The sequence below is a fragment of the Megascapheus bottae genome, chromosome 21 (assembly GCF_031878675.1).
Source record: "Megascapheus bottae isolate mThoBot1 chromosome 21, mThoBot2.hap1, whole genome shotgun sequence".
In the NCBI taxonomy this organism is placed as follows: domain Eukaryota; kingdom Metazoa; phylum Chordata; class Mammalia; order Rodentia; family Geomyidae; genus Megascapheus; species Megascapheus bottae.
The window spans coordinates 36,823,528-36,847,338 of NC_143529.1; the positions used below are offsets into that span (position 1 = coordinate 36,823,528).

A 23,811-nucleotide genomic window follows, 5' to 3' on the forward strand; every position below is an offset into this window, starting at 1 on the left:
AAAAAAAGAAAAATGAATCCCATTACTTACTCTCCTGTGACATTTAACCCTGGACCCCTGGGAAGATATGTCACAACCAAATTACCTCCCTCTCAAGCCTGCCTGCTGTACAGCAGCTTTGCTTAGAACTAAGGAGCCACCACCAGCTTCTCTAAGCCACGTGACAGTCGCAGCTAGAGAGCCAGTATGGGCGATTTCCATGCCTAGAGTAGAGAAGCAAACGTCTTCAGGACCCTGGACAAAACCCATGTGGCCTGGACAGCCAGAGTTGCCTTCCTGCTCTGGACAGGACCCCTTCCTGGCTCCAGTGACTCTTCATAGAAACAGCTAAGCTTTTATCTTAAAGTGGGACATTTATGTTACCAAAGAGCAATCATACATCTAATTAACTTGGGGAATTTTCTGCTAGATGTGCTCAGTTTCTTCCTAGCCTGTTCAGCCGGTGTAGCCCTCCACAGGAAACAGAATCCCTTTGTAATTTAGCAGCTGCAAGCACCAAACTTGAGCAGTGGCTGTGGTTGATTATGGGGGGAATAAAAGAGATAAATCTGTAGAGAGGGAAGCAGGAGTCTCTTGAGATGATTTCATTTCCGCCTAACAGGACTACTTTGCGTTTTCCAGAGCACACCAGATTAATTTAAACTTGATACGAGCTTGCATCCAGTGAAAAATCAGCTAGACAGCACGGCGATTTGAGCCCCTTGACTACAGAGCCCTGGCGCGCATGCTCGAGAGCGCTTGCCTCGCTCCCTCCAGGTGCCTGCTCTGGCCACAGCCCCGTATTCCTCTTTCTTCCCCTGACATGGAAGCGGGCATTGAGTGTCCACTGGTACTCAGGCCTTGATGAGCAAAGCCCTGTGGGCGCCTTTCTGAAATCAGTGGTGATAGACAAGGAGGAGGAGAGACTCAGAAACCCGTGGAGGGCAACAAAGCCATGGGGGGAATGAATGGAGCTCTCCCTGCTAGACACGGCCTCTCCCGTGAGAAACTCCAGCCCCAGCAGCGTCCACCGTCTGTCTGCCTTCGTGTATTGAGCTGTAGCCTGACAGGCAACCACGTCCTCTACCCCCACACCTGTCCTTAGGGCTTAAGACTGGCCTTCCACTTGTCAGCATCCCCAGGCGTTCCCTGGTCCTGCCTCTCCCCCCTCCCATTTACTTTGACCAGGTAGTGACTATCTCTTCTCCTTATTTAATCACAGGATAGCATTTAATACAATGACCTGTTCCTTGTTTTGCGCTCTCTCTCTCCCTCTTTTTAATATATAGAAACAGCTTTATTGGATGAGATTTACATAACATACAGTTAGTTCATCTGACTGAAGTGAGTCAATAGTTTTTAGCACACTCCCAGATCTGTGCAGGCTTCCTATGGTGAGGGTTTTTTTGTTGTTACTGCTTTATATCATCTCAATGGAAGAACTGGGAACCCTCTAATTACTGATCAGAACTTGTAATTTCTTATTAAAAAGGCCTTCTAAGCACAGGTCAGTAATGATAGGCTACGTCTCAGTGAGCAGCGGAGTTCCTAAATTCCATCTGATTGGGCTTAATTCATAGAGATCTCTTGGTGTAAATTGAAAGTGGCCTGAGAAGGAAATTCTTCTCCCCCGTGTTTTCCTCCGTGCTGGCCCCTCCTATTGTATGCCTTTCCTCCCCATTTTTAGAACTCAGTCTAACGCTGTGTTGTCTTTTCCTTTCTCCCAATACCTGTCATCTTCCTCGGCCCCCCGCTGGGTCCCTGCTGCCCCTTCTGACATTGTGTACCCCTGTGTGAGCGGCAAAGGGAAGCGCACAATAATGCCAGTCTCTGAAACATCTTCAGAGATGGCAATGCAGTCCGCCTCCTCCCGTGGAAAGCTCGCTCAAAAGCAGTGTGCGCAGGGGCCGGGGTTTGAACTTTACTTCACACTCACCTTTCAACAGGGCCCCGGGATGTTGTGCTTTCCTCCGATGGCAAAGGTGGCCTCTTCTTTATTTACCAGCCTCCACATCTCTCTGAGCTCGCTTCACACAGAACAGAGCCCTTATTAAAGATCCAAATTACCTTCCGCTTGTTGGCCTTGGATCAAAGCAAGTCTGCTTTAATTTTCTAGTTCCCACAATGACTTCCTCTGGTGCCCACGGAAGCCCTTCGCCCTCGACGGCTTCCCCCCCACCACCAGCGTCCTCATCTCTAATAATTCAGGATTCTTCAGTACCACCAAAAAAGAAAAGGTCCACGTGGGAGTGGAGCACGTGGGTGCGCCCGTGCAGAAGCCCTCCTTTCTTCTGTTTGCTGCTGTTGTCTCTCGTTTCCTTTTTGTCCCTGTCATTGCATACTTCTTGGGCGCGCACAGTCTGAGGCATCTGTGTCTTGGCCGACACGTAGAAAGTCAGCAGTCAGCAGTCCATCAAGACCTGGCAGCCACACCTCCAGTGTGCCGTGACCTCTGGGAGCCACGCCCCTGAGGAGGGCTGGCCAGAGAGGGTCCTCAGGGGGACAGAGTCCAGGGCCCCCAGAAGGCCCTGACACGGATGGGACTCAAGATGAGCCGTCTGGAGGCCGGTCTGGTCTGATGGCGGTGCAGGAACCCCTGCACGGGCACCTCTTCAGTGCCCGAGGGCCCCCACGTTCCACGCCTCGGCGAGGGAGACAACCGGAACCCCTGGGGAGCTGCAGGCCACGAGAACCGAAAGGTGCAGCCTCTCAGCACACCTGGTAATGGCTCTCACCCAGGCCAGGGCCCTGCAACAGTTCATCAAATAACGGCCCAGCTAATGATCGGCTGGGCAGATAATCGGAGGAGAGTTAATTGTAAGGTTCGATATGGCATCTTGTCAGCAGAGATAAGTTGTCACGTTTTCCACTTGAGCTGAAACTAAATGATTGTAAAATAAGTTATGAGTGTCCTTGGGCCTGTCTGCCGGAATGATAGCTAAGAATACATTCCTGGCCCATCCGTCTCGAGCGGGCTGCTTGATATTTATGTGAGCGGAATGTTATTTTATTCTCCCTCTAGTCATGCTTGTCAGCTCTCCCCGTGAAAAGTGAAAATGCTTCTTTGACTCATACTTCACCTACCGAGGCTCAGAGAGACTGCAGATTGTGTTCATTATTGCTCCTCTTATATATTTTTGGGGGTGTGCGTTAAACATGGATGCCTGATTGGGGAGAACTAATGGCTGACGCCGGGTGGAAAGCCTGGCCCAGGCCACCCCAGACCCTGACTCTCGGCGTCAAAGCCTCTTCAGACGTGGAATAATGACACACCAGCTTTTTTAATTTGGCAGGCCTTGCCTCTCTCTGCTTCTCCCTTCCCGTGTTTAATGCTGTCTGTAGTTGTCCCGCTGCTGGTAATTGATACAGAATGAAATGCATTCTTCATAAGCAGTCAGCAGGCCCCAGCTCCTCATATCCTGGCAGGGAGCTGGGGACACCTTGTCGGGCTGGAGGAGCAAAGCACGATATGCACACCTCACCTGCTGTGGCTGCTCACGTTTTCCACCAGTTTCCGGGAAATCTTGCGATCTGAGAGCCAGCGTGTTAACGTTACCCCCTCCACACGCACACACACCAGTGCAGAAACCCTCTGCCCACTCCACAGCCGTGGCCTCCCTAACCGTCAGCTTGGGCCGTTATGTGGGCCTCCCCTCCTCCTCTCCTTTGACCCTCACCATAATTTCCCACCATTCTGGCCTTGGTGCAAGGCCAGGCCTTCCCCATCGCCTGGCCACAGAGCTCCTGCTGCTCCTGTCATCTTCGTCCTCAACCAGGGTCCACTTGTGAGGACCATAACCATTCCTGCTGGCTTCACCAAGCCTTTGCTCCAGTCCTGAGCTCCCCAGCCCAGCCCAGCGAATTCCCATCTCTAGACAGGCGCTGCGCCACTGTTGCTCCCCCACGTCCTCGTCCACAGTGCCACTTCCGCTCTCTCAAGCCTAAGTGGGGTGGGTGGGCCTCTCTGACCATGGCAGCCCAGGAGAGTGGTGCTCTGTGGATCCTGGGATACCATCACCCTGACTGGGCTCTGCCCCACCCGGGGCCTCGAGACGCCAGCCTTGCTGCGTATGTCATTGTTAAGATTCCCGTATTTTTATGACCACATGACATTCTGTGTCATCTTGGCTGTACCCCTGTGTCTCTCCTTCCAGTGGCCGGGACAGGCACGTGTGCCTCCCCCCTCCCTCCTCTTTCTTCTCCTCAGTTCCTTTTCCCTCCATCGTTTTCCCTGCTTTCCCCTCCTCTCCCTCCCCAAAGCCTCTGCAGCCACAGCCGCAGCCGCTCCCTCTTCTCATGGGGTTGGTTAGTCTCTGGCCCTGGGTGCCGAGCAGTCCTGTGGCCGTCTGTGGATGTGCAGCCGGCCCACCCCTCCCTCCACCCTCATCCGTATGGCCACATGATTGGCATGCTGGCCATGAGTGTGGTCCCTGGTCATTCCCTGTGCCACTGTGGGGCCCAAGGACAGCTGTCTGTTCATGAACACACTAAGCAAGAAGCTAGGTAGGTGTCCTGCTCGTGGGGACGGGGGTTCCTTACCATTGACTCTGTAGAAACATGGCCAGTACCCTTTATTCGGTGGCAGCAGCTGACCAACAGAGCATGCTCAGTAAGTGTGGGGCAAGGGTAAGGCGTGGGTTCTCATCCAAGAAGGGTGAGACAGCCAGAACCCTGTGAGGACAGTCTGGAGCATGACCCACGTGAACCGGCTCCAGTGGCTTCAGCAGGGACTTGCCAGTGGCCAGAGTGAGGAGAGTGAGGTACCAGATACCCCATCACCTGATGCAGGCCAAGAAGTATGATTTGCTGAGGCCGGAGGATGAGGGGGTCCCTGAGACTGCAGGAACTGGGAATTGGTGTGGCTTGCTGCTGGGTGCTCGTGGCTTCCATGGCATCACAGGTGAAGTCGCTGGGGGCGTGGTGCGGAAGGGTGGGAGTAGAGAAGAGCTGAGGTGGTGAGGTTGGGGAGAGGCTGGCACAGACATAAAGGGGGCAGGTGGGTCCACATGGTACTGTGTCTCCGACTGGCACTGGTGACGGTGGCTGCTCTGGAAGGCTGGAGACAGGTTCCAGACAGAAAAAAATGGAGTACTCTGGTGTGTTTGTAAGGCCGAGTTTCCAGTGGCACAAGATGCTGACAGCCTCCCCCACCCTCCGCCCCAGCATTGCAGGAGGTGACAAGTGGGTGGGCTGCAGCCAGAAGCACACAGAGCCCAGAAACTGTGTGTGTGCGCGTGCGCGTGTGCGTGCACGTGCGTGCGGAGTCTGGTGTAGACGCCACAGCTCCTATGTGTGTGTTCCCATAAACCCACTGCACAGCAGGAGGGCGTGGGATAAGGCAGGGCCCACTGGGGGCTGGGTGTGGCCGGACCCTGCATGGGGCGGGGGGGGGGGTCTGGCTGCCCCGTGGATTTGGTGTGGACGGAAGGTACTGGTGCAGAAAAAATGTGACATGAGCAAAAGTTCCGTGTAGGACCTTAGCACTGGGTACCTTAGGAAGTCAGCTCAGCGCTAGGTGATGAGCTTAGTCCTCCAGGGCCAGCAGGAAGCGTCTGGACATGGAAACAGCAAGAGTACACGGCTTCTCCTTACTTTCATTCCAGAGTATTTAAAGCTTTTGTCTGATATTCTGTGCACTCTGTCACTTAAAAGTAAGTCTCTATGCCAGCTACTGGTATCTTATGTTGTAATCCTTGCTACGCAAAAGGCTGAGATGGGTCTCTGTTGCCTATGCAGAAAAGGGCGAGGTTCTTTTATTTTTCATATATTTTTTATTGTAATTAATAGAAGGGTTACATTATATTCACCAGATAGAAGGTGCTTTACTTCACATACATTGATACCCTTTCTCATGTCTTGGTCCCCATTTCCCTTCCCCCACCCCCACTCCTCATCTTGTTTTCCCCCCTTCCCTGTCCAATTCCAAATAACCAAATACAATATATCCAATATATCAGATAACAAGGTGAAATACTGTAACAATATGAGATAACCAAGGGACAGCAAAAGAGATGAGAGATAACATAATACATTAAGGACAACAATCACTCGTTATATGGCTTTTGTTTCTATATCCTAGAGGTCCTTTCATTTAGCGTCATACTATATGGCCTTATGTATCTAGGTTTTGCTCTATTGCAAATCTCTGCTAGGAGAGCCCAAAGTTTCTACAGATTATGACGAATGAGGGAAACCATTGAGCCTAAGTTCCTTTGAGTCTGGCTTACTTCACTTAATATGATTTTTTGCTAAGTCTTTCCATTTCCTTACAAATGGGGCAATGTCGTGTCTTTCTTTCTGACAGCAGCATAGAATTCCATTGTGTACAAATACCACATCTTGTTGATCCACTCATCAACTGAGGGACATCTGAGTTGCCTCCATATATTTGCTATGGTAAATAGTGCTGCAATGAACATCATTGTGCTAGTGGATTTAGTATGTCCTTGTTTCTGGACAATTGGGTAAATGCCAAGTAGTGGAATTGCTGGGTCATAGGGGAGCTCTATGTTTAGTCTTTTGAGGAGCTGCCATACTGCTTTCCATAGTGGTTGAACGAGTTTGCACTCCCACCAACAGTGCAGTAGTGATCCCTCCTGGCCACATCCCCTCCAGCATCTGTTGTTATTAGTTTTCTTGATCATGGCCATTCTAACTGGAGTGAGGTGGAATCTTAGAGTTGTTTTGATTTGCATTTCTTTTATGACCAGAGATGTTGAGCATTTCTTCATGTGTCTATAGGCCATTTTTGTTTCTTCTTCAGAGAAGACTCTCTTTAAGTCTTTGGCCCATCTTTTAATGGGATGGTTGTTTCTTTGGAGATTAGTTTTGGAGAGATTCAATTTTTTGAGCTGTTGATATATTTTAGATATGAGGCCTTTGTCCGTTGTATGATTAGTGAAGATCTTCTCCCATTCTGTAGGCTTCCTAATTAATTTATTAGCTATGTCCTTTGAAGGGTGAGGTTCTTATATCTCCAGTTAACCAGCAAAAGCTTAGAATCTGTGCTCAAGTGACAGAAAGCCTTGAGCTGTGAGGGTGAAAGCCAGTGAAGAGTACGGGGTGCTGAGTTTCAGCTCCCGTACTGGCACTAAATGTATACATACGTGTATACATATATATATATATGTATGTATACGTACGTGTATACATATATATAATCATACATATACATACACGTAATAAAAAGACATTCAGGAAGCAGGGTGTCGTGGATCCCTGAGCCAGTGTGAAGCGGGACAGAGCCTAGGGGGGGGACTGCACAGTGCAGCCTGGGTAGGCATGATGGCCTGCAGGTGGGTGTGCTGACATGGAGAGCAGGGCCGGGAGATGGCCTGCAGGTGGGTGTGCTGACATGGAGAGCAGGGCCGGGAGATGGCCTGCAGGTGGGTGTGCTGACATGGAGAGCAGGGCCGGGAGATGGCCTGCAGGTGGGTGTGCTGACATGGAGAGCAGGGCCGGGAGATGGCCTGCAGGTGGGTGTGCTGACATGGAGAGCAGGGCCGGGAGATGGCCTGCAGGTGGGTGTGCTGACATGGAGAGCAGGGCCGGGAGATGGCTGCAGGTGGGTGTGCTGACATGGAGAGCAGGGCCGGGAGATGGCTGCAGGTGGGTGTGCTGACATGGAGAGCAGGGCCGGGAGATGGCTGCCGGTGGGTGTGCTGACATGGAGAGCAGGGCCGGGAGATGGCCTGCAGGTGGGTGTGCTGACATGGAGAGCAGGGCCGGGAGATGGCTGCAGGTGGGTGTGCTGACATGGAGAGCAGGGCCGGGAGATGGCTGCAGGTGGGTGTGCTGACATGGAGAGCAGGGCCGGGAGATGGCTGCCAGTGGGTGTGCTGACATGGAGAGCAGGGCCGGGAGGCCAGAGCATGCACAGGATAAATGGTCACCAGATTGAACAAGGCCTCATCCTCCGCATGGAAGCCACACAGACGTTGCAGGGTTTCCCGACTGCTTGCCGTGCCATGGGGGACTTCATCTTGACTCGGCGCTGGCGTGGAAGGCAGGGAGCCAGGCAGACATGGAAGCGTGTCCCTTCAAGAGCAAGGCGATGGCAGGTGTCACCACTGAGGTAGAGGTGTTGGTGTTGCGGTGGATTTCTCAGCAGCAGCTCCCCGGTATCTGGTCGCGGGCTGGCCACACCAGGATCCAGAGGAGAGGCGGAGGCTGAGAGAATGTGATACAGTGCCACCTGCCGAATCAGGAGCTGGCAGAGTTCATGCCCTTCTGATGGGCTCCCCTGTTCGTTCGGGATAGGTTGGCATTACGTTGGCTTTCTCTTTGGTAAAGAGAAAAACTAGTAGCAAAGCAAGCCAATGGCTCGTGGCTATAATCTCAGCTACATGGGAGGTTGAGATCCAGAGGATTGAGGTTTGAGGCTAGCTAGGGCAAAAAGACGGCAAAACTCCACCTCGACCAATAAAAACCTGAGCCTGGGGACCCACCTCCGTCCGCACAGCCACATGGGATTAATAGGTGGAGGATCGTGGGATCATGGCCTGCCCAGACAAAACCACAAGACTTTATTCTGAAAATACAAAAAAGAAGAGCTAGAGGCAGGCATGGCTCACATGGCACAGCACCTGACAGGCAAGCCCAAGGCCCTGAGTTGTAATCCCAGTGCTGCCCAAAAAGGTAGAGAGAAATAATCAATGGAGAAGGTCATTTCTAGTGAATTGTCCTTAGGACTGGTTGTAAAAGCTTTATGAGTAGCTCCAAGGAGTCAGCAGCCCGTCTACTTTGTTGACTTCCATATGCAATGACAAGACCTCAGTAAGTGCTACCATAACCTATTTCCCTAATCAAAAAAGAGAAAAGCGACAGTCCCAGGTCGTGTCCCAGGCCGGCACAAGGCTGTGGAGAGGAAGGAGGCGGTCGGGGAGGCCTCGCCCACTGCCCACTCGGGACCAGCACCACATGAGACCATGCTGACGGGATCCTGATACACAAGAAAGACCCAGGAGCATGAGTCCCCCGCTTTGCTTTTCCAGAGTTCCGGGACTCCAGCTGTGCAGAGCAGGGACCTTCAGTTCTCCTTAGCCTAGAGATGGTGGCGGAAACAACCACCTGCTCTAATGGGCAGGCGGCCCCTGGCCCTGTTGCTCTGCCCTGCTGCTGCCGGAGGCTCCCGGCCTGCCCTGCAGCCAGCCTGTGGGCGCCATCACGTGTGACGGCAGAGCAGGCCCTTTTTCCTGTGCTTACCTGTGCATTCTCTTGCCTTTTCCGGTGCGGTGGCAGACACGGGGCTGGGCGACTCCGTGTGCTCCAGCCCAAGCATCTCCAGCAGCGCCAGCCCCAAGCTCGACCCGCCCCCCTCCCCCCACGCCAACAGAAAGAAGCACCGGAGGAAGAAGAGCACCAGCAACTTCAAAGCCGACGGGCTCTCGGGCACCGCTGAAGGTGAGTCCTGGCTCCGGGGTGAGTGTCTGCGTTGCGGGTTCTGGCTCTGGGAGATGGTATGACCGCTTCCCATCATGCACCTTTCCTGCCCCACCCAGGCAGCCTGGGAGGAGAGTGTGCACCAGGGAAATGGGGCAGGGCAGGGCCTCGGCAGGGGCCTCACAGGCTGGCAGCAGCCCTGTGGCTCTGCATGTCCCAGAGTGGCATCTGGGCTTCCTCGGTCCTCAGCCTCCAGGACACCCAGATGCAATCCTCTGCAGGACTCCACAGACACGAGTGGAGCCCCAGGCACTCAGGCGCACACACCGTGCACGTGCTGGGAGGGAGTTGTGCGGCTGTGGTGCCGGAAGGTGGCAGGCGGCCTGCAGAGCCGTTGATTCCCCTTTCCCCGTGTTGTCCTGAAGCATGAATTTTTATTTACGAGGCTGACCGGGGCAGAGGCGTTTTCCACAAGGGCTCCATCCTTGGATCTTTCTGGAACACTCCGCTGATTTGAGCGCTCACAACCACAGGGGCAGCATGTGGGTCCAGGCCTCGTGGGGAGTCTGGGCTCCCGGCGCTCAGAGCTCGAAGCCCCTCGAGGGGCTGGAAGCTCTTCCCCTTCCTCCTCGCTAGGCCAGTGGATGAAGACCGGTTTCCCCATGCTACGATAAGTGAGGAGTCCCGGGGGTGCGCAGTGGTGGAAATGACGGTGAGGCGGCCCCCACTGCCCTTCCTCTAGGGAGAGGTCCTGCTCCAGTGCCAGGCACTGGCGAGACTCCCACCAAAAACCCATCTGCCAAAGGGCACGCAGCCCGCCCTGATGCCCGGAGGCTCGGGCACCGCCCTCCTGCCCCCCTCTCCCCACCACACAGCCATGGCCAGGGAAAACAGAAGAGCTCTGTCATTGTATGGCCTGCCAGTGACTTGGTTTAAATGCACAGCCTAGTAAGAACTAGTTTCCAAGCCTCCTCTAGGTAGATTTTACTTCCTTCCCTGCAGTGAATGTGCCGGTCCCCTGAGAGGTGACAAATTCCCTTCCTGGGTTCAGGGCACTGATCGTGGACTGTGCCTCAGGCAGGACCCGTCACCTGCCGGTGGGGTCATAGGGTGTGGCCCAGGTGAGCACCCATCCCCCTCAGGAGGGGGAGTATCGGTCTGGCAGCAGCACAGTCTCCCTCCCCCCACCCCCCACCAGCAGGTGCTGGCTCTGGCACATACCACAAAAGCCCCATGGAAATGGCTAGATTAAAGACTCACCGGCTCAGACGCAGGGATGATTAAGCGGTGACGCATGCCCAGAAGTCCCACAGGGGCCTTCCTGCCGTCCTCCGTGACATCAGCAGCATGTAGGCTTTTCCTCTGGGAGAAGTTAGCCTGCCGTGCTGCCAACAAGTCACTCCTCTGAAGCACGCGCTTTCATCATTTCTCAGGCAATTCTTTCTTTGCTGCTGTTATTAGACCAGATACTTACTATGTAGCAGTGGGCTGGCCTCGAGCTCACAGTCCTCCTGCCTCAGCCTCCTCAGGGCTGGAGCGCAGACTGCACCACACGTTTTAATGCCTGGAGGCCTGTCAGTGAAGTCACGTTGTATTGCACAGTGGTTCTAACGGTCTTAAGGATGATGACTTCCTTAAAGCACACAGAGTAAACCGCCCAGATGGCATATTCTCTCCTTAAACTCGAAACCTGTCGCCTCTGTTTTCCCTCTGAAGGATACCGTATATTTGTAAGGACTAGCTTCTTTGGGGTGCTGCCTTTACTCTCCTGTGTCCCGCCTGTGGCGTGGCCTTGTGCCAACATAGCACCCTAGATCAGGCAATTCTGTAACAACTGCCTGGATCCAAATCTCCTTTAAGAGTAAGAAATATAAAATTATGTTGACATGAACTAACTCAGGGTCCTGGGACAGGGCAGATGGCATCTCACAGTCTGGACAGACGGACAGAGAGCCTGGGGAGGGGGTGGGAATGGAAGTTCAGGAGTGTCACCAGAAGGAAGCATGGCCTTCACCAGAGAGGGACACGTGCAACTCAGCCACGATGGCACGAGGTTCCAGGGAGCCCCAGGAAACGTCCCAGTGACCTTTTCCTCCCTCCCTCTCCACTTCTCTGCCTGCCCCTCAGCCAAAGCCAGGCAGAAGCTGGGGGCTGGCACTGCATCCACGTGGTTGGCACACATCCCTGGGGAAATCTGGCCAGTGGTGACTGTGGTTTTCCACAAATGACGCAGACCAGAGCTGTGGAGGGAGGGAGGGAGGGAAGTGTACTATCCACTCTCCCCCTTTGAAGGACCACCAGAGTTCCCACGCTGCCTTCGATGCCAGTGCCGGCTGCCACATGGGCTTCTGGGCTCCCGGCTCAAGCTAGAGGGATGAGTCGTTAGCACTTGTGCCACCTCTACCCAGAAACACTGACCCCTAAGCCTGGCCCCCCACCTACCCCGTCTAGGCCTTGCCTGAGTATGCTCACTAGTGACCCAATGCCCCTGCCCCAGGATGCCCCGCCAGGCTCACCGGGAGCCAAGCTTTCTGGTATTGACTATTTAAAAGGAACTAGGTGAGTATCGCAACCAGAGAAGCAGTCTGTGACTTGCAAGGAATTTAGAAGAATTATTATAAGATTTTATATCTTTATAAATATTTTTGGGTTCCACCATGGTGACTTGCTTGACTCCTGCCTGGTGCCTGGCAGCGAGGCTTTCCCGTGATCAAGCCAGTCCCTGAACTCTTAACTAACCAGGAACATCCTTTCCGGAGTCACAGAATGTATCATTTCTCCCGCCGAGGCGTGAAGACCGGTGAGGTGTGAGCTGGCGTGAGCCCTCCCCGTAGGTCTGGTAGACGTGCTCCAGCACAGCACTCCGTGGTGAGGCCCATGTGTGCTCTGGTGGCTGGAGGCCACTCCACATGCACATGGCACACTCCTGCAGGATCCTTTTGGCTATCTTTAAGTCCCTGGACTTACATTAAAATTGGGCAATTTTTGTTGTTCCCCCTTGTGATATTATACCACTTGGTGATATTTTTAGTTAGGAAAAGTAGACAAAAAGTAGCACCCTACCAGTAATTTAGCTGCCACATCCCAGCAGGAAATATGAATGAATGGCCCAGCTGTTTTTCTCTGTCATTCACATGTAGAGATGTTTTTAAGTGCTTTTTATGAGAACCAGAATAGGAGCCACACACAGTGGTTCACACCTGTGAACACACCTCTCCCAGCTATTGGGGAGTAGAGGCAGGCAGATTAGACTGCATAGGTAGGATAAAGGCCTGAAGCAAGCTGGGAGGAATGGCAAGAAAAAAAGAAAAAATAGCAAAAGCCAAGAGAGCTGGAGGTTTAGTTCAAATGGTAGGCAAGCGTGGTGCAGCCAGCCCTGAGCCCGAGTTCAAGCACAGTCAAGAAATGAGTGAACGAATGAGTGCGTCAGGAAGAGCAGGATGCTTTTGGAAACCAATATTCTCTCGCCTTGCCACCAAAAACATAAAAAAGCGAAGGCAGCAGAGCCACCTGCTTCTCTTTGCATCCCTCCTAGTCTCATTTAAAAGAGTGCTGCCAGCACTGACCACTGAGACGTTTGCTTTAGCCAGGATCCCTACAGATATTTAAGAAAGTTGGATGTGGGCTGGGAGTTTGGCCAAGAGGTAGAGTGCCATGCACAAAGACCCAGGCTCGATTCCTCAGTACCACATACATAGAAAAAAGCTGGAGGTGGTGCTGAGGCTCACATGGCAGAGTGCTAGCCTTGATGAAAAAGCCCAAGGCCTGAGTTCAAGCCCCAGGACTGGCAAAAAAGAAAGTAGGATGTGCTATTCGTATCTGAAGTCGAGGGGGTGATGGGAACTGAGCTTAGCTGTGGAAGGACGCTGGATGAGTAGCAGAAGTGTTGGGACCAGGAGCAGGAACAGGCTCTTGCACTAGTGGACAGACCTGTTCTATAGGCTTCACGCAAATGGATCTGCATGCAGGTATTCGAAGGAAACTAGGACCCTGACTGCTGAGAGGCGGTGTCGCCACCATGCCCGCGGGGAGTGCAGCCCAGCCTGGCGCAGAAGATCAGTCAGGGTTCTAGGCAACAAGACCCCAGCTTCCTGGGCAGAAGCAAGTTGAAGGGTGTGTGCCAGGGTGAGCGCTTGGTCCTTGAAGATTTTCCCCATCTTTAATGAGCTGCCATCTTCAGCCTTTGTCTTTGACTTGCAGCACATTCTGAATACCTTCTCATCTCAGGTCCCAACAGCAAACTGCTCATGGCGAAGCGGAAGCCCTCGTCTCTGTGGTCCTGTTCTGTTTGGGGGTTCTCGTTCGTTTTCTAGCATTCATGCAAGTGTGCATCAAGTGCTAATTTCCCTGTTTCCCCAGTGAAAAGGCTGAAGTAGAGAGAGGTTAAGTGGCTTGCTTGTCCAGGTCAGGTTGCTGGTAGGTGACAGAACTCTCTCTTGATTCTCTACCTCAAACTCTTTCCACCAGGCAAAAAGCAAGTCTTTGAGGTATGTGGAGAGGCTTTTGAATCTAGAAGTGGAGCAGACTGATCTCAGATTCCATGTAAAGACACTGACTTTTATACAGATCCTAACATCTACAAGTTGTATAGCAACGATCCTTTAAAAGAAAATACAGAGCCTGTCTGGATGAATCCAATATTAATATACAAGAAGAGATGCAAAACTCCCCTGCCCCACCTGGGGCTTCACGGCTCTTGGTTCCAGGGTCCCCCAGGGACCTGTTTCCAGCTTCTCATCCTGAGCCTGTGGTGGTTCGTTCGGCGTCTTTGCCAGTCTGCTGGGTGGTTGGTCTTGAATGGATTTATTGAAGGGATGATCTTGGGCAGTGAAAGTTACTAACGGGCCTCTCTGTTGTGGTACAGAAATGAATTGCTCGTCGCAGCTGTGCTCACTGAGCAATCAAGGGTGAGGCCCAAGGTGGTGACAAATTTCATTAGCTGCCAGTTACAAAGGTCACCTTGGAATCCGCTTTCCTTCCTTCTCTCCAAGGAGAGCCTGAAGTTGTGGATCATTTTTTTCTTTCATCAAATATTAAGGAACCACCACCACAGAGAAAGCCCAGTAACATTTGGCTCCACAGGCAACAACAAAAAGGGCACAATTCCTGTTCCTGTCCGAGGAATGGAGTCTCCAGCGCAAAGCACCGGGACATCGGGCAGAATGTTGAAGGAGGTGCGTGGATCAGGGAACACAAGCGTGGTTACAATTGTGATAGTGCAGGACAGCTTCCTGGGTACGGAGCCTCGTTTTATATCCCACAATGAGTGTTTCACAAAACTCCACAAAAGGTGACACTTGTTATTGACCACTGTCTACTTATAATCCGGTTCCCCCCTTAAAAATATGTACGCACGCGCACGCGCACGCGCACGGTCAGTTGTCAGTTGAGTTCAGCGAGAACCAAAGCCCTGGGTTAGAAGCAGTGCACCATTTTCTTCCCGGCCTGCTCACTGTCAGAGGAAAGCTGTCAGCTCACGGAAGCTAGTTATCTCAAGGTGGTGTCGGGTGAGTTGGCGTACCTTCTGGCCACGGTGGGTCGTTTGAGGACTTTAGAGGTCCTGATTGGGAAGGCAATTTGTTTCTTGGATTATTTCAAATGTAGCAGATTCTTCTTCTTCATTGTCTTCTTACCCCAATGTTCTCCACTTTGCTTCCTCCTTGGGTGTCGTTCACGTGCGTGTTAGGCATGTGAACCTGGCATTGCATGGCTTGCTTCCTCCCCGCGTGGGCTTTTCTGTGTGAGTGTGTGGTGTGTGGAAGTGGCTGGAGCAGAGGGAGGACTCCTGGCAGCTGATTGTCACTTGTCACTCCTGGACTTTCCTTTTCTCACCTCTACTCCATGTCTGCTCCTTGGTGTGCCCTCCCCTGCATGAAAACTCCAAAATCAGCTTGTCACACAGGAAGATGTTCTTAATGAAAGCTCCTCGTTATTGAGCAGTAGATGAGTGCCTCTCAAGAGTTCCTTTGTGCTGTTCCTTGTCGTGAGTGCGAGAAAACCTGAGCCCAAACGCAGTCCTGCAGGTGCACTGAAGTACAGCGGACTTGACTCTGCCAGAGAGCTGGGGCCGGCTGGTCTCCACCCGTGAGCAGCGGGCCGTGGTAGACTTGCTCATCCCGTCCTCTTTCCAAAGGGAGTTCTCAGGCGGTAACTCCGGCTTCTCAGAGAATGAACTCGCTGCAGCTGATAGGTCTGCGTTTACTCTAGACATTGACATTGTAGATTGGGTACAGTTGTCTCAAAAGCCATCCTGCAGGGTCCAGTCCGGCAGACACAAACACACACAAGCTGTACGTGCTCTCAGATCCTTTGTGGAAGTCCGCAGGTCGGAAATAAACAAAGATGGCTCAATCACAGCGGGGTAGGCTAGAACAGAGGATTCCCATCATGATGAACTCACCGGCAAGAGAGGATTTTTGGTACCTTTTTTAAGTCCATACAAACTAAAGGGGTTAGCTTCAGGTCCTGAGAGTGCACTGGGCACCCACCGCCTGCCATGTGCTAGGCTGGGTACCACATGAGAAGAGCCTCAGGGCCCCTGCCCACAGCAGGCACACAGCCAAGGGGCAGCGTGCGGGCCAGTCAGTGGCTGGTGTGAGGAGCACCAGTGCATCTGGTTGCCTAGGAGACCCTCAGAGAGGGTACACAGAGGGACAGGACAGTCCCATCCCTTTTTATTATAAGGGATGAAATGTCTGCTGTCTGTGGGAACCAAACAGAGGAAAAATACAAACGTGAGATAAATCTTACAAGGTGCCTTTTAGAGCCCTGTGGTGTCAGTGGGAGACTCCACAGCAGGGGAAATGTCCCCACGGCCACTGCCGTGCAGCACAGTAGACTCTGTAGCCCCTGCCATGCGCAGACGCCTTGCCTGGCTGCTCTCAAGCTGCAGACGCACACAGCACCCAGGCATGGGTGTGCTCTCACGGTGGGGCTCTGCCAGCCCAGTGTACGCAGTTTCCACTAGGCGTCCCGCCAGGGAAGCCTTGCTCAGCCGACTTGATCACTTCCTTGATCACCTCAGATGCAGCCTTGCCTCCTTCATCAATTTGTGACCTCTGGGATTGAGCTTGGCTTCCTTCTTTGTCCACTTTTTATGCCTTTCCCTTTACTGGATATGTTATTTTTTAATGTATGTATGCTTGTTTATTCCCTTATTTATTTATTTATTGCCAGACCCAGGGCTTGAACTTAGGGCCTGGGCAGCTGTCTTTGGGCTTTCCTCAAGGTTAGCACTCTACCACTTGAGCCACAGGGCCACTTCTGGCTTTTTCTGTTTATGTGGTACCAAGGAATCGAACCCAGGGCTCTGCACGTGAGGCAGACACTCTGCCACTAGGCCTGCTCCCAGACCAGGGGTATTTTATTATACAAAGCACAGGGGTTCCAGGTGACAACATGGCCAGAAGGGGCTGCTGGTCGTCCATCAGACCTAAGGTGTGATGGACCTTTCATCACGGCCTCCGGCCACCATGCCACAGCTGGGGTCTTAACTTACGTTCGTGAAGTCGAGGCCCCTGAGACATTTCCATTCTCTGTTGTAGCTGGACGCCTCTTGTCCTTCTTCTTAGACACACAGACCATAAGGAGGAGTTGGCCAAAGGCCTGGCTGAGTCATGTGAAAAATATCATGGTAGATGGAAAGGAATAAATGGAAGCGAATCCGCCTTTGTCCAAACCAAATCAAAATGGAGTGTCTATAGTGCAGGTTCATTTCTGGCATTTATGGAGATCTCAAATCCAGTCCGGGGATCCTGGCCGGGTATGGGGATCCTTCTCTGTGTCCTCATACATCCTTCCCGTGATGGGAGCGGGCATGTTCTCAGCCACTTCCTGCCTGTGGGTTCAGGTGTCCCTGCCCAACCCTTTCCCCATGCCACTGAGGCAAACGCGCGGACCTCAGCTCTCTGCTCAGATGTGGGGTGTGTTGTTGGGATGTGTCTCAAAACACAGCATGGACACACACACACACTGCGCTCCCCTTAGCACGCCCAGTCCCCTGTGCTCCTTGGAGGCCTGGGTGAGGATGGGATGCAGTTTCTTCATTTGCACAGAGGAGGGCTGAGTGATCATTTGCTCGATTCTAGCAGGTAAGGCTGACATGTGGGGGCTTCGGATGTGGACCCCTGCATTGGCTGTTCGCCTGTTCCATCCTCCTGGGCGTGGAGCCCAGCCTTCTTCGGGCCTTTGGCTTTTACTCTGACACTCCCAAGTGTTCCTGGGTGCACTGCTAGTTCTCCATAGCCCAGCCCAGGGAGGCCCCCGTTCCACGCACTGACCTGGCTGCCTTCAGAAGGCAGAAGCCTTCTTCCTTGGGATTTTGGCTTTGTGGGTCCTCCATCTCAGGACACCTCTTGTGCTGTTGGACCTGGCTTTTTTGCAAAGAGATTTCTTTTTCTGGAGTGTACCTACATGAGCATTCTGGTACATTCATGCAAAAGGCACAGTTTGCTGTCTAGCTACTTGGTAGTTAAAACATACATGATTGGCTTACAGTGGCTTTGGACATATGGACATTTAACTCAGATGCATGAGCTAGTTTCTCTGTCATTCTAAGGATGGTGGGTTTTCTGTTTTGAATGGGGACAGAGGTGAGCATGTGAAAGGACAATTTGAAGTTGAAGCAAGGCAAAGAGTGATTGGTTAAGCTGCCTGTCCGTCACCTTAGTCCTTCTTTATTGGCTTACACATTAATCAAAGTCTGCCTCCTCTGGCTGCAGTTCTCTTCCTGGTTACGGTTCTGACTTTACCGTGATGCATTATTTATACTAGGTTCTAAGTGCTTGAGAACAAACTCTGATTGTTTAACAATCTTCTTGCCTTTCAACTCTAGCCTCTTCTCACTCACTTTCCAAGCACCAGCTACCCATACCTGGGTATGTCACCAGTGAAAGAAACTTGGACAGCCATTGGTCTGTAGACACACACACTCACACACCTTGCCCAGGGCTGCGTTTCTCTGGGACCCAGAGAAAATTGGCCATTTGTCTGTGGGCTAATGGGTTTTGCTGAAATATGAAAATCTATCCAATGGTTCAATTCAATGACATGATATCAAGAGTTCATGAAAAGCGCCTACTGCACCCAGTTTAATTCTATTTAATTTTTTAAGGTGGCAAAACAGCAAAGGGAAAAATGTTTTAGTTTCTCTGAAGCTGATTTCTCACTGCTTTTTCTTAAAAGTGCCTTTCTAGTTCCCACACAGTGATCGTTATCTGCCACCTCGTCGCCCTGCTGCCCTGCTGCCTCGGCGTGCAGTAAAATACAAAAAAAAAAAAAGAGAGAAAGAGAGAGAGAAACCAGGGGAGCTTGTGAAGTATGACTCCCTATCCCAAGACTCATTGCCTGCGATTCGTACCGCTTGACAGTAATGATCTTATTACAGTACTGTGGACCTTGAAGAGATTTCATGAGGAGACCGAAAGGACGAGGCTCCGTGTAATCAAGTGGCGCTGAATATTCCACGCATTTTTGATCTCACACTGATTGGGCACAGTTTTAACCCATCTTCTAGTCAATTATGCACGGCCCCTGTGCTCCTCGGATAGTCAGAAACATTGATGGCTGTTGTCTGGGATCTGGCAGGCAGCCAGGGTTTGAAGTGCCTCGCACGCCGTCGTCCAGGATAAGTGCTTTTTTAGTTGGAATTGATTACCTTTCTTTGGGTTTTGCTTAATAGCAAAACTGCATTTGGAGAGGGCTTCAGGTGAGAAATGGACAGACTATCCATTTAGAGCATCTGAACTCCTAGTCAATTTTTAGGCTTCCATCATTTCCATCTAATTCCTGTTTAATGATCTCATGTTGGATAATATTTAAGCTCTGTCATTTGCCATTGTGCACACATGTTGAGCATGGAAACAGATTCAAGCTTATGGCCACCTCCCTCAGGTACCTGGATTGATCCAACCTGGCCTCCTAGCTTTGAAGAGATCTGTCAACTTCTGTCTGGACAGAAAAATTTAATTAATTACCGAAAGGTATTTTCGTGTACAGGAAGACTGGGGAATGAATCCTGTCGTGGGTTGGCTCCTTAAATGACTGTGGAACAAATGTCTACATTGCTGGCTGTTTGCATGTCCCCTTGCTTTACTAAAGCCCCAAAGAGTTGTACCCTTGTTTGCCTGCCCAGTTTTGGTCTTCGAGTATATGCATGCTTGAAAGAATAGGATGTTTTTCTGCCAGAATTACGCCTCATCTTACCTATGATAACGATCATAGAGTTAAGCCAGGAGATAGTGACTCACCTGTAATCCTTACTGCTCAGGAAGATGAGATCTGAAGTGCATGGTTTGAAGCCTGCCCAGGCAGGAAAGTCTGTAAGATTCGTAACTCCAATAAACTAGCAAACTGTACTCATGGCTGCAGTGGTAGAGCACCAGCAGAAACAGTTAAGGGATAACACCCAGGCCCTGAGTTCAAGCACCAGTACTGACTGGCAAATAATTTTAAATTTTTGTTTAAAAAGGAGTCTCACCCAGCAGTTTGGCCTAGTGGTAGAGTGCCTGCATAGCATGCATGAAGCCCTGGGTTCGATTCCTCGGTACCACACACACAGAACAAGCCAGAAACGATGCTGTGTCTCAAGTGGTAGAGTGCGAGCCTTGAGTTCAAGCCTCAGGACTGGGGGAGAAACAGAGGAGTCTGGAGTTGAGTAAACCATAATGTTTTTATGACTATGTTGAACCAAGAATTTTGCTTGCTCATATTGTACTCTTAATTCTGATTCTTAGCTAATTGTTCCAGAATCATCAAATTACAAAAATTCGTAGTCCTTTTATTTATCGATTTCTGTTTTGTGTGCCAGTCCTGGGGCTTGCACTCACAGCCTGGGCACTGTCTCTTTTGTTCAAGGCCAGCATTCTACCACTTGAGCCACAGCTCACTTCAGACTTTCTGGTGGTTAATTGAGGATATTTATCCCCAATTATTATCATGGTCAGTGCGAAATGTTCTGAAATATGTTACACTCGGCAAGAGTCTGTTGTTCAGTGCCCCCGGTCACTGAGCCCTTACATGAGAAGAATCCAAGCCTTCCAGTGGATTCAAGCATTAGCTTGATTCGGCTTTTCTTAATGAGACAGATGGCTTTGTGTGTGTGTGTGTGTTTCTTTGTTTTGTTTTTGTCAATTATGGGGCTTGCACTCTGGACCCCCTGGGCGCTCTCCCTGAGCTCTTCAGCTCAAAGCTAGTACTCTACTACTTTGAGCCACAGCGCCACTTCTAGTTTGGGGGCGGTTAATTGGAGATAAAGAGTCTGATGCACTTTCCTGCCCACACTGGCTTTGAACTGTGATCCTTGGAGCTCAGCATCCTGAGTAGCTAGGATTACAGGTGTGAGCTTCGTTGTTCGCCATGCCTCCTGTCAGCGGAAGCGGCCGTTCCTTTCTCTGCAGAAGCCATGAGTACGATTAAAATGGTTGCCAAAGCAGCTCTGAGAAAACTTACCAGAATCCCAAACTTCTTGCTATGCACACACAAGATTATTATTTGTTTTCTTTCTGTTTTCCCAAAGTGAAATATATTCTCTTCCGATGTAGATGTGGTGTGATGTTGCCTCACAAGGGGGAATATCGGTTACGAAGCGGAAGGTCACAGCTGAGTGTTAGCAAAATAATGTGGTCGATTTACCCCTGCCTCTTGGCATGTGCTGCAGCGGGGCCCGCGTCTCCTCACACCCCAGGAGTCTGTGGGGTGGGTGCTTTTAACCTCACTGCTATATCTGAGGAAATCGAGGGTCATAAAGTTTAACTAACTTGCTCAAGGCCACAGACATAGAAAGCACAAGATCGCCTCGGACGCGGGCAGGAACGCTTCGATGCTCCCCCCCCCCCCCCCCCCCCCCGCCTCCTCTGAGCGCCTCCAGTGACCTTCCCTCTCTTTGGAAGGTTGTATTTGCCTTTTCACTCAAACCTTGCCTTTCCCAAAACATTTCTTATGGATTAGTGTCATATAATGTAAAAGATTTTATAACAGCTGATGAAAAGGAAATTCCTTAATTTTAATAATGATTGGTTAAGCTTCGATCATGCAATTCAGAGCCATAAATCAACAGAGATAAAATGCATTTTTACAACGCTTGGAAAATATCAAACCCTCGCTATTGTTTTGGAAAGTTAACATTTATTTTAATGATCTATTTACAGATAAGTAATTTTACCTGAATTGAGTAAATCAAGCTCTCCGGATTTAAAAAAAAAAAAAAAAGTCAGGGCATAATCAAGCAGAGAAAACAGTTTGCTTGGGGATATAGCAGGAGGACCCACCCTTGGCTAAGGTAGAATCTCAGGTACTTTTATTCCCAGGCTAGGTTGAGACTGCAGTCTTCTAGTCACTACCCTCCCATAACTAGAATTGTAGGCCTGAGCCTTGGCACCCAACTAAACTTGTTGACGCCATTTTCTGGCTTTCCTTTGGATTTTGTTTTTACTTAGGAATTGCAGAAACATCTATAATTGAGTAAAACCATGTAAACTCTCTGTGAATTAGAGAAACACGTTTCCAAAAAAACAGCAGGAAAAATACCATCAGCCGTAGCTCAAGCTCCTTTCTGCTGATACATAGTAAGAGTCGAGTCCCCATCTCTTCCTCACGTAGTCACAGTTAAAATTCCCTGCAGTTACCCAGAACCCCCTCTCGGAACCTGTTGTAAGTCTGGATCCCCGGCTGCTGGAGAGGAAGCGGGGCCCCTGAGCAGTGCCCTCCCCGTCCCTGTGGTGAGGTCAGGAGTGTGGGCAGGTCTCACGTTCACTGGAACCCAGCGGTTGGCTAGGGGCATTGTTTGCAGATTGGAGGCCCCAGACTAGGCCTGGGTGGAAGACTGCCCAGGCGTGTGGATTGTGGGTGCCCTGCACAGAGAGAGTTGTGGAGATGTGAGAGGGGGCGGTGGACGTAGGGACATTCTAATGTCCAGGGTCTAGGAGAAGAAAGGCACAAGTGAAGGAGGCTGGGTACAGGGCATCTGCTCTACAGAAGGCCCAGGGAAGGGACTACAGGCATTAGCTAGGGAACCAGGCCATGGCAGAGGCCAGGTCTGCTCACAGGGCGGGAGGGGGAGAGTCCTGCTGGGGAGGGGCTGAGTAGCTCCCTGACACTGTTTGCATCTCTGTCTCTTAGACTCAAAGACTGACACGTGGCTTTAGTTGGCCTGCAGGGATCCAGGGCTTCAGGGCATGCGTCTGGGCACCCAGCACAGTTCCCAGCTTCTCCTGAGTGCCCATTTGAATTGCTCAGCTACCAGAGGCTTCCTGTTTTCTCAGGTTAGAGACGTTTCAGACACAGACAAGTCCAAGTCTGATTATCTGGGGGCTGAGATTCTGTCAGCAGCCCACGCCCCGTGGTGGGATGCTGTCCTCTGGGAAGGCCCTTCTCCAGTAGTGTCGGCTGTGTGCAGCTGCTCATGCTAAAAGCACTACCATGCCTAGTGCACACCCCACCCCTCCACACTCCGCTTCCAAGTCCTTCCCAGGCCACTGTGTCTGCCCTGGGTCACCTCAGGCCTTACCTGAAAGGCTCCTGAGCCAGGATCCACTGCCTCTGATGCTCCTTAGAGCTGCTGAGCATTGCACTTGGCCCTTGCCAGCCCTCATGCCCAGCCGGGACCCTGTGCCAGTGGCCGGGGCTCTGGGGTAGGTGTCCCCTGAGAGAAGCACAAGGCAGGACAGAAGCTGACTTCCTTCCCTCGAACCTCACCTCAGGGACAAAGGGTGGATTCCACCACATCTGTGTCCAGCTCAGCTTCGGGTCCCACATGGACTCTGGGGTGCCAGGACAGGCTGTGACCTTCTCGGCAAGTGCCAAGGTCCTTGCGGCGGCTCGGGCCTGAGGTGCTTGCTCCAGATGGAAGAGATAGCCAGAGAGGATCAAGGCCCTGGGGCACAGCGCCGTGTGAAAGGGCTCAACGTCAAGGGAGCAGAGCCCGGTGGAGGGCGCCTGTCCTGTGTGCATGGCCTTGGAACAAGGTGGGCAGACCTCCGTTTCTCATTGACTATAACTGAAACCGACTTTTGAGGAATCCATTTATCCATTTTTGTTTTTCTCCATGTCATCATGTGAAAGTATCACTGGGGGATATTTTGCATATTCTCTGGCTATTTCCCTCTTCGATTATATGCTGATATTTATAGCATTTGTTATGTCCAAGAGTGCAATGAATCAGGAAGTTGTCCATTTTTTTTAAGTTGGACAATATTATAAAGTAAACACGAGAACCATCCAACACAGAGAACACTAAAGTAGGTCCTGTATTGATCCACATTTATAGTTTAAAATTAAGAAAGGGAAGTGCAGAAAGCTTGAAATAATCTTGTTCCACACAGGGTAATTTTCTAAGGGCATTGAAAGGCTGCCTAGTTTTCCAGCAATTGGGAAAAGACAAAAGTACTTAAGCACTTAGCACGGCCTTCTCCTTTCCCTGGTGTCTGAAGACGAAGCAGTCACACGAGGCTAACT

At 51.3% G+C, this 23,811-nt stretch overlaps 1 protein-coding gene across 12 annotated transcripts in view; it reads left to right on the forward strand.

Annotated features, from left to right (window-relative positions):
* Agap1 (ArfGAP with GTPase domain, ankyrin repeat and PH domain 1) overlaps positions 1–23,811 on the forward strand; it is a 418,516-nt gene that overhangs the window by 310,661 nt on the left and 84,044 nt on the right. For 10 of the 12 annotated variants that reach the window (XM_090355098.1, XM_090355100.1, XM_090355099.1 and 7 more), the window contains one exon: positions 9,220–9,381. The exons of the other annotated variants lie outside the window; for them this stretch is intronic. In XM_090355098.1, the coding sequence (XP_090211224.1) occupies positions 9,220–9,381 (162 nt within the window). The remainder of the gene's footprint in view (positions 1–9,219; positions 9,382–23,811) is intronic. 12 annotated transcript variants of the gene reach the window in all.